Source organism: Pectinophora gossypiella, chromosome 10 (genome assembly GCF_024362695.1).
Source record: "Pectinophora gossypiella chromosome 10, ilPecGoss1.1, whole genome shotgun sequence".
NCBI lineage: Eukaryota > Metazoa > Arthropoda > Insecta > Lepidoptera > Gelechiidae > Pectinophora > Pectinophora gossypiella.
The window spans coordinates 9,604,912-9,620,425 of NC_065413.1; the positions used below are offsets into that span (position 1 = coordinate 9,604,912).

The 15,514-nt window shown below is 35.5% G+C and overlaps 1 protein-coding gene across 1 annotated transcript in view; it reads left to right on the forward strand.

The window, feature by feature from the left end:
* Nucleotides 1-5,047: 5,047 nt before the first annotated feature.
* Nucleotides 5,048-15,514, forward strand: part of LOC126370048 (uncharacterized) — a 40,705-nt gene continuing 30,238 nt past the window's right edge. Inside the window, exon 1 of the mRNA XM_050014690.1 lies at nt 5,048-5,205. Coding sequence (XP_049870647.1) covers nt 5,178-5,205 — 28 coding nt within the window. The 5' untranslated portion in view covers nt 5,048-5,177. The remainder of the gene's footprint in view (nt 5,206-15,514) is intronic.

Consider the following 15,514-nt stretch of genomic DNA (forward strand, 5'->3'; position numbering starts at 1 on the left):
TAGAATTCTTCAGTCTATAAAAATGTATTTCTGTAACTATTGCAGGTAAAATAAAAATACTTAATAGACAGACATTAATATTTTGCGCCTATAATCCCTATCCGGGTGGCTTGAGCCGCAAGCATAGAATAAAATAACTACCTCGCCCCGCACCAATTTGCAGGGTTGGAGGGTTGGGTCTTACTTTAGTCTTAAATGGCCGTAAGCGACTAAGTAGTAAAAGAGACAGCAAGCGGACTTTATCTCGCTCTCACTTAGATATGCGTTAGACGACACAAGCACACACCGTACGAGCAACAACAACTTTTCATACAAACAACCTCGTTTTACACAGACACCACACATTAACATTATCGTACACGGGCACCTGTGTGTGTGACGTCTGACGCCCATACGATTGAAGACTAAAGTAAGTAAGGCCGAGGGGGGTGAGGTAAACCTAGCTCAGACGCTGGTGGGGAGCGGAGAGTTGCCGTTCTATACGTAGTATTGTTCCTTATTCTATGACACAAGGTAAGAATGTGATTTTTGTAGTTTTGTGGCACAAGTCTCTTGAAGACTACCTACTTATTTTTTTGTTGACGTGACTTCTTTTAGGCCTCGCAGGTTTGCCTCAGATGGCATTATTAATTATTTGCTTGGAGATTTACTTACAGAATCACTAAGTATTGAACACTTTTTATAATGATGATAGGATTGCTAAAAGAAAATTAAGTAGGAACATGCCCAAAATCAATACAGTTAGGCCCTTTAACAGCCGTTAACACGCAAATAGAAAGCAGATTAACTGGTTGAGTAACAACTACTAAGTATCATTTAATGGTAATTGTAATTCGATTCGATTATGTAAAACAGATAAGGCAGATGCAAGAATATCGAACAAAAATCTTCACGAAACACGTTTTATAATAGATACCTAAAATTTACCAACCTACCTGTAAGTACTTAATATATGTAGCACACAGGAATCTACAAGATACAAAAGACAAATAAAGATAATTTTAGGCGCCCTTATTGCTAAGAAGCAGTCTCTTCAAGGCCACCTGCCTATTCAAAATAAACTATAAATGAGACATTTTGGAAATCATCATCGATCGATTATGACCCAAAAGACAAAACTAATTAAAATGGACATAGACATTTTTTTGATAAATTTTAGTCCCATGGTATTTAAAAATAGCAATAGTAACAACACACGTGTAAAATGTTCATGTTCGTTAGGCGTAGTGATTGTAATTAACCGTTAGTAGGATTGATTGATTGTGAAAGAAAACTTAAATTATGAATTTTAATAATATCAGTTAATTTCTGGAGTCTGGCTTACTTGTAGCTCTATAATATTTCGAAGTTTTAAGTACATTTTGATTGTATTTACCTACCATTGAAATTGTAGTGTCTACCTCTAACAAAATCTCAAGAAAATATGCACATATATAAACGTAAATGACCTGATTTATGGTGCAGTCTGTCGATCTATCGAATTCTCTGCCTGAAAGCGTTACAAGAGCGTCATCATTGCAGTCCTTTAAAGGATAAGTCAAGACATATTTCCTAAATTCTATTTCCTCTTCATCTTTATGATCTACCTATCCTCGTCTCTTGAATGGTATTATTATGTATGTATCGTATATGTATCTACTTAAGTATGTATGATATGTACAAGTACCAAAGCTGCACTATCTCGCTATATGCTATAATATTTAATTATGTATTCTACCCCCAAAGGTCTATTGTACTTTTTATGTCTCTTTTGTTGTTTCCTGTGTGTGATATAAAATCAAAATCAAAAGTGTTTTATTGCAATTGTACAGTCCAAAAAAGATGTCATAGTAAGATAAAGTATTAGTTATTTTATAAACTCACGTCCTAATTATAGAAATGTATTACACAAACGTTGATGAATACTAGTGAACAGAGCCACAAGAATATGATGAAATGATCTATCATGATTGAAAGAACACAATTCCGACAACAGCAAAATACGCAGTGTGTTAGCGACATCGTAACGAAAACTTTAAGGGATGAAACAGACCATGATTCTGAGTTGATATCAAGTGGAATTTTCCGTCGCAAAGGTATGGATCTGAAAATAACTTAAAAAAAACTAACTTAACTAAAATTTTCATGATTTTTTCTCACAAGAAATTCTACTTGATATCACCTCAGAATCTTGGTCTGAATCATTCCCCTCAGAATTCGCTACGATGCCACTAATACCCTGTATAAACAAGACACAAGGCAATTATGAAATGGTGTCGATTCGAAATTACATGGCTAACTTATTTGACAGGACTAAACTTATGCCTGTACTTTTTTGTCTCTTTTGACGAACGATTAAAATAAATCTAGTCCTGTCTAATACCAATTTTCCTCACCTTTCTTCTTTATAAAATGTTTATTTCCATTAGCGTTGAATTCTATTACACCAGGAAAGATGGCTTTTTGGTAGCAATTATAAATACCTATTTCTTTGCTAGTCTTTTTCCTGTGTTGGTAGTTTGTACTTTATACGTAATTAGCTAAGTAAAAATAGTATAAAATATATTATTCTATACGTCATCAGTGATCAGACCTACTACTGGCAGGTCGTTAGAAAACCAATTGCACATTTAAAACTTTTCTACTTCATTACGTCATTCAGTTTGTATGTTATTTAGAAGAGCGATCGAATTTCTAGCATAATATATACGATATATTAGACATCGAACGCCCAGTACGTCAATAATTGTACGTCATAACATGTTATCTTTTCTTACCTAGCCTATTCAATCCCACTGCCGGGCAAAGGCCTGCCCTTGATCTTTCCAGTCCTCTCGACTTAGCGCGAACCCCGGCCAATCCCTCCGATAAGCATTGAGGTCGTCACCATGTTTTATGAGTCTGCCTCGACTTCTATGTACTTTGAGGTCATAACATAATCCAAAATATTTTTCTATTGATTCTTTATTATTTACTTACTTCGTGATAGTGCTCAAGTAAAGAAAACTAAAGATTAAGAAAATCAATTCATAGTGATTATAAAACTGCCATTAGATATTTACTTAAATAAATAAATAAGATTTCTAAGTAGAACATTGCTTAATATACTTAGTTGATGAAAACATTTTATTTTAAGTAAGAACTTACTACATACATACATAAACTTATGCGCGTAATCCCCAATGGGGTTGCAGCCACTGTTGATACGATGTCGTAAGCTGGATATGATAAACCTTATGGTGATAAGGGATCAGCCTATCGCCCATAACATTAGTCCATCATGTTAGAGGACACAATCCCTTTGTCGGTTTAAAGTAAGAACTTATTGAATACAATTGTAATACTTTTAAATATATTATTGTAATAATAAGAGTGTTCTTTTATTATAACTACTACTTTCAATCTAGACTTCAGTATTTAAAAGGTCGAGGCTGAAGCAGTTATAAAGTAAAGCGGAAATCAGTAGTTAGTAATAATACTTCATTATTTTACTCGAAGTTATTGTTAATAAAAAAATCTAATAAGGCGAACGGCCAGTAAATTAATGGAGAGTTCTTTTTAAAATAAATTGATTAGCTGTGTAGTGATCGCACGTTTGATTTCCACTGTAGGGTCGCAGGTTCGAAAACCAGCACATAGCAATGATCATAAATTAATACCACGTGTTCGACAGGGTGAAACCCAGGTCACACAACTTAAATGGGTTGGAAGGCCCGCTCTCATCTGTAAAAAACCAGGTCTATCAAATCTTTAGAAGAGGTAAGTAAACGGGATAACACTAGTAAGATTTTGATCTACATTAGCACGAGACTTGACTTCCTACATACATGACATATCAACGAATCAGTATTATTTTTTGCAATTTATGATTATGGTCTACAGGTAGGTACTGTATTGTATAACGTGGTTTGAGTATAGGACGTAAAGTACTCTACTCAAGTGACGGCGATGTAGAGCTTACTCCAATACGGTACTCTACTGCGGGCTGGAAGAGGGGAGGAGTAAGGGATTCTATTTCACTGAGAAAATACAACATAAGTCACTTTGATTAGACGATAATATAAGCTCGGTATATCAGTAACTACTTAATCATAGACATTACATTCGTATTCAACATGCTATTGAGTAAGATTGGCTAAACCTTGACCCCTTCCGGGAAAACTCTCCAATCTAACATTCGCGTGTGTCCAAAATTCGCATACAATACCAAACGAAGCATGTTTAACAATGGCGATTCATAAGCAGAGGCCGTCGATATGAATTGCCCGTTGTTACTAACGTGGGAAATATTTTTCGTGGCCTCAACGCTGCCATTTTCCCTATGGTATGTCGTGATTATAATGTTTATTACGTATTCTTTCTGATAAACATTTTTTGTGAAGGTAACTTATGTCAAACAAAGGAGAAAACTTATGAATTAATGCGTCATTTTTGTTAGTAGCTATAAAAACTATGAACTACTCGCCGGGTGAGAGCCTTCAGAGATCCCCATTTGTCCGGCCAATAGTTAATGCCATCTGCGGCACATCTACAATAAGTCACGTCAAAAAATGAACTACTCAAAAATAAAGCAAGTAAGTATTACCATTGTCATATACTACGAGGAAGTAATTAAATAGATAATATATTTTTACATTATGTAGTGCGTCTGAGCTAAATAGAGAGAAGCTGTCGATCATATTCCATTATATCGTGTCAAAAGTAGTATCATCTGTTACTTTTGGCTCTATCCACCCCATTATGGATCACGAGCTTGGATTGAGAGAGAAAAAACTGTGGCTGACATTTCACATAGAGATCAAAACTTTATGGCATCAAAATAAAATGCTAAAGGTAGTTACAAAAGAGATTAGAGAAGGCATGAACGGTTTATTAATAATAACCGTTTTAGGGATGCAAATGTATAATTATTCCAGCGTAGAAAAATGAGATTCCTCCTTAAATAAAACCTAATATTACGTAGCCCTATATGCAAATACCGTGCATTCATATCATGCGTTGCGTAGAGCCTTTTCCTGACCATAGTTGGCTGTATGCGCGCGCGCTCAGTTTACTCGATTCGCGAGCCGTTAAACGCACGCGCGTGTCCATTGCGCCTGCGCGGGAAAACTAAATAAAATACGCGCGAAAGTGAACACGTGAACGATCAGGATTCTATGCACTATTATTGGATAATATTGATGTAATAACCGGACAAAATGGGAACCTTGATGCTTATACTTTGTGGTAAGTTTCTGTAAAAAAATATAAAATTATAGTGTACTTATTAAAGGAAATATTTCGTATTTATTTTGAAGACGAAAAGTTTTTGCAGCCTTATGATACTCGTCGTATACTTAGGTCACGTTGTTAATGATTATATTAAGCAGTTTATACATATTAACGTCTATTAAATATCATTTTGTCAGTTGTTCTAAGTGGTCGTGGCGTCTAGAATTAAAACAGCATTTTTTCATAATCGACCTCTGCTGTATTGCTCTAAGCAAGTTCAATAATTATTTGCTCCATTTACATTTGTAATTGAAGTATTAATCAGAGTAGGGACATAATTACAAATTGATCAAAAATGCAAATGCATACTCTATCGAGGAAGGAAGGCCTTTCCTAGAAGTGATTCGTATAAATGTAATATTTTATTAGCTTTTAAATCTTTTTGGTTTATAAACCCATCTCGATTGATTTAAATTTAAATTTACGTAATTTGCGCGACTGTTTCAAATTAGAATAGATATTAATTATTGCTTACCATAAATATTCGGCTTGCAAAATGCCCATACACATATTACGAGTATTGTACTTACAAGTAAAAATTTAAATGACTCAGATCATTTAAATTTTTGCTGTAAGTATCTGTGTAATGTTTGTAAAGGAATGAGGTTGTGCCATCCCGCCGGAATTACGCCTGACACGAACGTTAGCCCATTTAATTACGTTAAGCAGCACGAAAGTCATCGCGAATTTACTCATCGACCTCTAACTAAAAAAAATCATTTTCGAATTAAACAAAGACTGGAAACAAGATTGTTCTCAATGCCAATGTCTTCATAAGAAAAACCAGCGGTTACGTTACGTTGTGACCGAGTCGCGTAACGCAAAACTGTCGCGTAAGGACTTTACATTGCCTTGTGCTGTGGGTACTACTTACTGTTCATTGTTTCTAAGGCCTTCGTCATTTAAATAAACAATAATAGTCGTAACACATGTCGTCGGTTTTAACCTTATGTAGAGCATATTCATTTTAAATTGGGTACTTACCTTAATGTTCAATTTATGTTGGAGACATGTCACCTTCTTATTTGTGACAGTTTCTATTTTATTTAATGATAATAATGTTTGGTACGTTGTAGTCTTAAGTAGTTACGTACACTACTTTGACACTTCTATTATTGCACTAAGTACAAGCACTAAGTACAGCTACAAATTTTATTGAATTTGTCGCAACAGAACATACGCGGTTTCGTGAAACGTGAAAAATAATTAAGAACAATATGTTGTAAAATATCAAATTGTTACAATAAAACTACTTACATGAAACCGCGACCTTACTTTTTGATTGTTTGTTTTTGCTGACGATGTTAGTCGTACCCAGACAAATGGAGCAGTTGAATTTTAATATACTTACACACAATTTATTTTAAAATGAATATTTCGCATTATTTATTTATACTATTGCATATATTTTTCCGCACAAGAAACACAAATCTGACAATGACCCAAATCTCTTGTTACTCGTATCTATAAATATTAAATAGTAGTGTTTCAAAAAAGAAAACATAGATAATCTTGGAGTTTTCAAGGCTAGAGTGAATAGGTGTTTTGCGAAGTAAAAGTATTCCTTAGGCCGCATCGTCACTTATCATCAAGTTATATTGCGGTTAAACGCGAATCTGTCGCAACGAAAATGTTTACTACTAATAAAAATTTTTGCTTTTGCGTTATTCTTCATTATCAGGTATTTATTCTCCAGATATTCTCTACCATGCAACTGTAACTTTCTTCATAATAACCAGTTCCAGAATTCACCAGTAGGTATCTATTCGCCAGGCAACGAGACAGAATGATGGACATTTCTAAAACGAGGAAGCGTTTTTTTTTGTTTCGTCCGTCAGTCTCGCCTAGCTTTCCCTGTCGAGTGATGTTGATACACGTTTCCGCAATCAACGATAACAGAAAACACGATTATAAAGGCTTTAATGACAAGCAAAATTATGTTTCAATATATTACGTATCACTAAGATGCAAACTCGAGCTTTAAATAAATGCTCTGTTTTCCTGTACATTGGTATGCCATTACTTTAACGGCGTGTTATGCAACAAATGACATTTATATCAAGATGATACTAAGTAGTTACTTATGGTGTAATTGACTATTTTACGATGAGAGTTTCTTACATTCCTAGTGATATATTTAAACTTTACAAGTCATGTGGTTATAGTGGTTTGGTCTAGTTTTAGTCTTGCAATGTCACTTTTATAAAATCGCCTCTTCGTGTTATGCTTACAAAAATACTTATTACAATTAGATAAGTAAGTATATGACACGAAATGAGGGTCCATGTTTTAGTTCCTATGCCTATGTAACACCGCATTGTACTACATGGAATGCAATAAATAATTGAGAATTGAAATGATAGAGGCAGAAATGAATGTTCGTTAATTTTGTTCTGTATTTGAAACTTACTATAAGTCTGATAAAAGCAAATTAAGTTTACATAAAATGAACACATGTGAGCAGATTTGTAAATAAAATTGCTGTTGTGGACAACATCATAGACTCTTGCCATAGATAACCGACCACAAAGTTTTATAGATTATGTTGTTTATAACTATAACATCTTCCGACGGCGGCGGCAGCGCGTATTTTGGCGTCTATTATGTTATCTTAACCAGCAAGTGTTACACGTTATTATGTCAGAGCTGTTGAGAAGTGAAGCTATTCGAAGAGCACCTTGTGTCGGTAAACCGTTTGTTGTTCGCACGCGAGCAGATTGCGTAGGTACACTACAGGAAATGAATATTACCTATCATCACTAAGCAAGTATGTAAGACAAGCATTCCTTTAGATAATTAAGTTGCCCGCGTACACAATGTTGTCAGATGATGAACACTAAATTAAACGTAACTTGCTCCGCGGTAACAAGTTGTATGCACTTCTTAAATAATTATGCTGATTACACTTCTATTTGGCTGGGGGCAGACGTAACAAAACCTGTCTTTGTTACAGGAAGAGGTGTGTATCGGTAGGTTATACTTATCTGCCATTTTATGAACTGCACCAAACAACAATCGCGTTAATAAATGTGAAAGTATTATCGGACTGGACATAACAATGTGGCCGGATTTGATGGCCTTGCTCAAGAAAAAGGCGGTAGAGTGGGTGTAATTAAACGGATTAATGAGATAAACAGTTTCCGCATGCGTTTGATTGGCTGTGGCTTGCGTGTCACATTAGTGCGGTAAACACTGCGATTGTAGTGGACGGACGGATGCGCTTTCACCAGTTATGGTACGTGGCGTACGACCTTCGCGACCTCCACCGACGGTCGTTACGTGTATTGGCGGCGGTGAAGACGTTATAGATGAATGAAACGTAACTTGTAATTTCGTTATGATGCTATTTGTTGCGTTTTATAACTACTCACAGAATGTTTTACTTTTTTTTTCTTTAGTTGCGTAATTAGCGGTCAATATAAATCTTTCTTGTACCTATACGATTTCTTTTTGAGAGCGTTGATATTTTTTGCAATGTTTTTTTTTCACAGTACGTACTTACACAAGTATTAAAATTGTCTAAACTTCATTTGGACAGAATATAGCTCCATGACGATGTAATTAAAGCCCTGATTCACTTTTTCTACGACCTTGCAACTAAAAATACAACCTCACAATGATACCAGCACCGCACCCCGCCTACAAAATTAGTTCATCGTAAGATTGAAACTCTAGATGACACCTGTTATTTTAGTAGACAATGCCGCAACCTCTCACGAACTCTACTATACCATTATCTAGGGAATAATATCTTCATTTCTGTATTGTTCATTATGTCGGTATAGATTTGAGGCACAATTTTCAGGTAAATGTGTCGGGGTTCGAATCTCGGTACAATCATAATGATTTGCATGTACAGTGATTGCTTCCGCGTCTCGCCTCGATAACTTTCGTGACGCAACTGCCGATGCAGTTTACGCATTTGAACAATATTGTCTTATTTGTTGCCGGCGCACGTACTTGTTATACAACGACAATAGATCATAGATTGAATAGACATTTGGCGATCATGCTCATTGGAAGTAGCCTTGATCACTATACGTGCGCGTTGTCAAAGCTTTTGACAGGTACATTTCGTGATATCATTGATCAGTAGTAGGCCATAGTAGGCACTCGTAAGTAATCCTTACTGGAGTCGACAGATCCATAAGTGAATGGCAGATATTTTGATGACAAGATTTTATGATAATGAGAGGCACGTTCCCTTAATTAAGACATAGATAGCCCTGTCTAATGCTGCCTTCGTTTATCCTTCAAATTTCATGGATTTCACAAAAATGCATCTGTTATCTTTGTTTTTGGGTATAAAATGATGACCCTGTTATTGCACCCAGGTACAACACATTTTTCCAATTATTCTGATCAAAAAGAAAAGAAACAATCTAGGTAAGAACATAATTCTACACAAATCTGATCCAAATATCAAGAAACATTTTATTTTTCATACTTATTACCCGAGCAATGAGAAAATAGGTAAATATCACGTACGAGTTGGACAGCGCCATCTCCCTCGTTAAAATGATTATCACAATGGACATTACTTGATGCATAGAACGAGAAAAAGAGAATGCTAAATAATTATATGTAGGTTTAGGTAACAAAATCTCGCGATCAAGTAGATATATTTAAACCACTAAACCACAGAGGTCGTCGTCGGTAGATTTATTCGATATTACTGCACAATTTAATATTTCAACTTTGTATAAGTTGCCAACCGATATGGTACTAAGGTCCCAGCCCTCTCACTACAGAAAGCGATTGACTCATAGGAAGTGTTAAATATCAAAATGTATTTCACTTTACTTCATAATAAACATTTTAATATTCATGAGGAGCGGACGTGGGTTCAGATCTCGTACCAACAATTTGTTTTTACAAATTATCTCTAGCCTTGCGGCGCAGTGCAATGATATATGGGTACAGGTCAATACCTGACCAACTAAGATCCCAGTAAATAGGTCCGAAATTTTTGGAGTGCGATTGCCTACTCCAAAAAAAGATATAGTACCTACTTACGTATAGTGTAAGAAAGGAAGACAGTGGACCCCAACAGTAATTCCTCAGGCGACGAAACTTTGCAGTATGATAAAGTATTGTGAAATGGACATACTGCTGTACTATAACCAAGCAAAATTTCAGCGCGTGAGGATTTAATGTTGGGTCTTTATACAAAAAATTGCTTCATTGCCTACACCATTAATAAATGAAGGGTTTTTGAGGTTTAGGTAAATTAAATGTATGTAAGTATTGTACTTATTGAAGGCAGGACAGGAAAGATTATAAGATAATATAACTGAAACCATGCACAACATTCAATTAAAACAATTAAAAAGCAATTTAAGAGTAAACTTTGTTGTAAATATTAGAAAACTTCTTAACAGTTTCTATTTCTTTCGTCTTTGGAAGAACATCTCGTTAAAATTATATATTAAATATTTGATAAATGATTGTGCAGCCTCCTGGACATTGATTTGTAGGCTGCAAGTAGTATCGGGGCTAATTATATGCACACTAACAAGGTCCGCAGAATTAGTCGCTCGCTGCCGTTTTACAAATCAATAATTGCATTAGGTTACAACACCCTTAGCTCTCTGCTTATGTTGTTAAATATTATGCATTATACATTTAAGCGGTCAATTTTACCGCGTGAAGGTCCACGTTATCACACAGGCTAGGCGTAACTTTATTAGAAACGAGAGACGTAAGCATAATTTATTATTATATTATATATATAAAGTAAACCTAGTTATATATTTCTGTAGATGGAAATATTACCATTTAAATATTGTGTAAAACTGGTCAGTAGAAGGATCGCCGCAGGACGAGAAATAAGTTGGCATTTAAAGGCTATTTCATGAGAAGATCTTGAGTCATCAACTCCAAAGTTGAAATTGTAGAAGTGTAAAAGTATTTTTTACTATGTAATGAAATGTGCCGAAACGAGCACAATTTTGTAATACTGGACCATCAGGCTCGTCAGCCTTTTGACCTGCTTTTAAATATATTTTTACATTTACAAATTTTAAGTTCATATTACGAAAGTCCAGTATTTGATAAACCAAACTTTATAATTATTATATGAGTAAATATTTGAATATATTTTTAAGTGGAATTTTTAGTCATAACATTACGCAAGAGATATGTATGAATGAAATTATTTATAAGAGAAAGAACACGTCTTAAGTTTAAAATTAATCCGGTTAATTGGAAGAAATTCCGTCCACTTTTTGGCGTTTCCTGTATCAAGTTCAACAAGTTTTAACATCATTATTACCACGTGATATCTCTATAATTTTCTGTTATATTATTCATATTATACTTTTCTTTTTATAGCAGTTTCTTAATATGATCGTACTAAACTTAATTTCAGCGTAAAATAGTGGCAATGGTGAATGGTAATCGTTCACAATGTTGTAAGAGTAAGTTCCAATTAAATTAAAAATAAGTACTCTTTTTATGTATACGACAGTAATATTTCACAAATTACAATATTATGTGAAGTATTACAATTTATAGCATACCTACCTAATGGAATAATTAGTCGAGAGGGATCACTAAGTAAATCAATTAACTGTTGAAAGTAGGTACGAGGATACTACAACGAAAGCTGATTCTAGAAAAGAGAAATCAATCAGTGTTTATCGTGCTCGCAAGTAAGATTTATAGATTTGGTAGTAAATGTTATAAACTAACTTGAATTGAATAGTGAAACTCATTCATATCATACATTTCACGTTTGTTTATTTGCGTACTTACGTAATAGTCTTTTCACAAGCCTTCATATTTTATTTAAAGGTCGAAAATCTGTTTACGTATTAAATTATCTGTGTATCTGTTGTGTATATCTATATTTAATTAAAAGCATATAAACTAAAAATATTAAGTGAGTAATTGAAACGAGATAAACAAACAGAAACAACCTTGAACTAATAGTAAGCACGTGTGGAATTACATCGAAATTAGTTCAGTTTTATTTATGTGTGATTGTGTGTGTGGTATGCTGGCATAATGTGACACTTGTCGTAAGGTTGCCGCGGGTTCACACGCGGCGGCGGTCAAATGTCAACAGTAATTGTTCTTACGGCTAAGTCTATTGTCTTAACCCACTATTGAGAATGTAGAGTAGCACAAATTGCCCTATCATTGAGCATGTAATTTGCAGGTATTAGGAATTTACACGTGATCTATTAAGCATTGTATTGTTTGTCGACTATAGAAGTTATATTCTCATTCTGTTCCTACTCGGTCTATCATTGTACTTTTTTATGTTTCGGTGACTTGATTGCCTCAAATGGCATTAACTATTTCGTCGGACAAAAGGGGAGCGCTGAGGGCTTTCACCCGGTATAAAATTAAACACTCAGAGTCTTCTGACAGGATTATATTTGAAAGAACCGACTCCAGTGGGCCGATAGCGATAAGCGCTGAATGAGGGAAATCGGCGATGACGCCGCGCCGGCAGGGTCGGATCACATTATATTACGTATCTATAGACATACATGTCCATCACGTATTCGAAAACATACAGATCAGTTTTCCATTCTTAAACGATGGACGGGTGAATCGTGCGTTTTGCAATATGTGAGAAACCTCCTATTAAGATCTGTCGTGCTTGTCCTTTTACTTGTGTTACACAGAAATACCTGCGGTATGTTAGGTAATTTCACATTAATGCAACTAAGCACAGGCATGTGGAGTCGTTTACTATGAGCAGCGGCTTCCGTCGAAACATGTGCTTATGAGACACAAACCAAACCAGTCTAATGCTTTTAAAGTTTCTATAGACGGTCATACCTAACCCGGCGTGAAATTACGACACTAAGAAAAAGTTGTCCAGTATCCTTATTAGACGCTTGCATCTTGAAGTTGTTCGATTTAACGCTAAACAGAGTCGTGAGATGAATGAAACTGCTCTCAGAAATGAGTTTATCCGATTCTGAATAGTAATTAACATGCTCATAAGGTGTTTTGCCGGTTCCGTTGCCTGACGAATGTGCAGCAGTTGCAACCTATCTGCGCATGACACCAGCAATTGAAAGTGACTAGCAAATAAAAGTGAAAACATATTCATTTCAAAGTTCTAGTCATAGGATATTGTGAAGAAATCAGCTTGTCATACGATGGTTGGTACTCATCAAAAAGTTACGTATTGTTCAAAGATTTAATAAATTATTCATCAATGAAAGATAATGTTTAATAGGTAGGTAATTAATTATGAAATCGTTTTAATTAAGGTAAAGGATTTGTAAATTAGGCTCATCACGATTCAACATCGGTAAGGATATTGAAATGAGCTTACAACAAGGACTTTCACTTCGGGTCGTAAATTGGGAGTTTTGCTGAGAAAGTCGTTCGTTACATACATTGGCTTAACAAGTAAACAGTGGCCGACTGATTTCCTTTATCGGTGATGAATCATGAGAGATAACAGATTGCAAGAATTAAAGTTGCAATGGGTGGACACTGGATAGTTTTGACAGGCGCCGTGTCGGTGGACGGAAGTGCCGGCAGATCAGATTAGAAGACAAGGTAATTGTGATGCGGCGACAGCGGCGCGCCCTACTTACCACTGCGCTTGTTACAACACCCGCTGACGTCACGCTGTCTGCCATCACCAACTGCCATATAAAGTTACAAATCCAGAGTGTCCAGCACTTACAACAGTCATAGATATACGATACGAGAGCGATATACCTGGCGAAGTTGGTGAAATGTCGATGTAGTTCAGCCGGCCGCGCCGCACGTGCAATTTTGAATCTAATAACATAGAAAGGTGTTGTAGCCAGAGAAACTTGTAAATAACAAATCGATTTAGAACAAGTACATACTATTCTATAAGATTACGATACCGCGGGTAGATAGGTCTGCGTATAATGGTTATTAGACAACAGGCAACTAAGTAAAATCTGTGTAACAGCAGAAAAACAGGGGGATTAGCCGGTGTAACACGGTCCGCTTGTCACGTGTAGTGATGGTTCCAGTCGGACGCTCTCAAAACGAATCATTTCGATCCTATTGTTGTAAAATATCAACCTGTTGCAACGTTTATGTAAATACACGTCTCGATTTGGGCGGTAGTTAATTGCGAGTTATTATAAGGGAGTCTGTACTTGATCTAGTACTTGCTTCAAGAATAGCGTTGCACCACGCGGACAACAATGGATGGAAAGATGAAGAAAGATTGGTCAACACATTGTTGGGGCACCTATCAATTAAGTAATATTACAACTAGAGGCCACTCATATGCATGAAATACGATGTTAGTAAAATAGAGCCATTATTAAAATATCTCACGGAGGTGTTAAAGTACGCGATCTGATATCGCGAAGTAGGTTAACAGATTACAAGTGTAAACAAATTGCTCGTCAGTAATAATCATTTGTGTTTGAGAAGAATACATACATACATACATAAACTCACGCCCGTAATCCCTAATGGGGTGGGCAGAGCCACAAGTAATCAAAGACAACTTGCAGCCACTGTTGATACGAAGTCCAAAGATGGATATGATGAATCTTATGGTGATAAGGGATCAGCCTATCGCCCATAACATGAGAAGAATGTGTCTAGTAAAAATCTCGAAAAGGTTTTACTTAGCTAAGTACTCGTACTTAACCTAAATAACTTCAAGCCACGTAATATGGGGTATAATTGAAAAGGTTACTTTAGACACACCACTATTAAATTGGAGGCACGGCATTCCATTATTCCTAAAGACGTTTAATTAAAAACATTAATAATTGTATATAAATGGCCGAGAAAAATGAATGTTCGGTACGTAGGTGCATAGTTGTCCAAACATACTTTGTGCATGACTTGCGAAAGGTACCGTATTTAGAAATACAATCTTAAAATGCCTTCGATATCGATTTGATATTGACAGGTGTATTATAAACTATATGGACGTTTACGTGTACTTAACCTGTACAACGCGGCCGTAATAAGCATTCGGTTATAGACGTAGCTATTTAAGCCAAATTGACTGTCCAAATATGGAATATACTGATAAAGAATTTGATATTGTATGGTTTATGGAAAATGACAGTCTGCAAACTACAGATTTAAGTATCTGCATAGTTGAAAGCCTCAATTTTATGGATATAGTTTAGAAGTTGTAAATCAAAAAAAATACGTATAGGGTAGAGACTTAAACATAGCTGGTGAGGAGTAGGTGTACTAAACATCTCTGCCTACCTCTTACAGGATAAAGGCGTGAAGTTTTGTCATGTTATGTCAAAAATAATTCCTTTTTAGAAAATCTTGA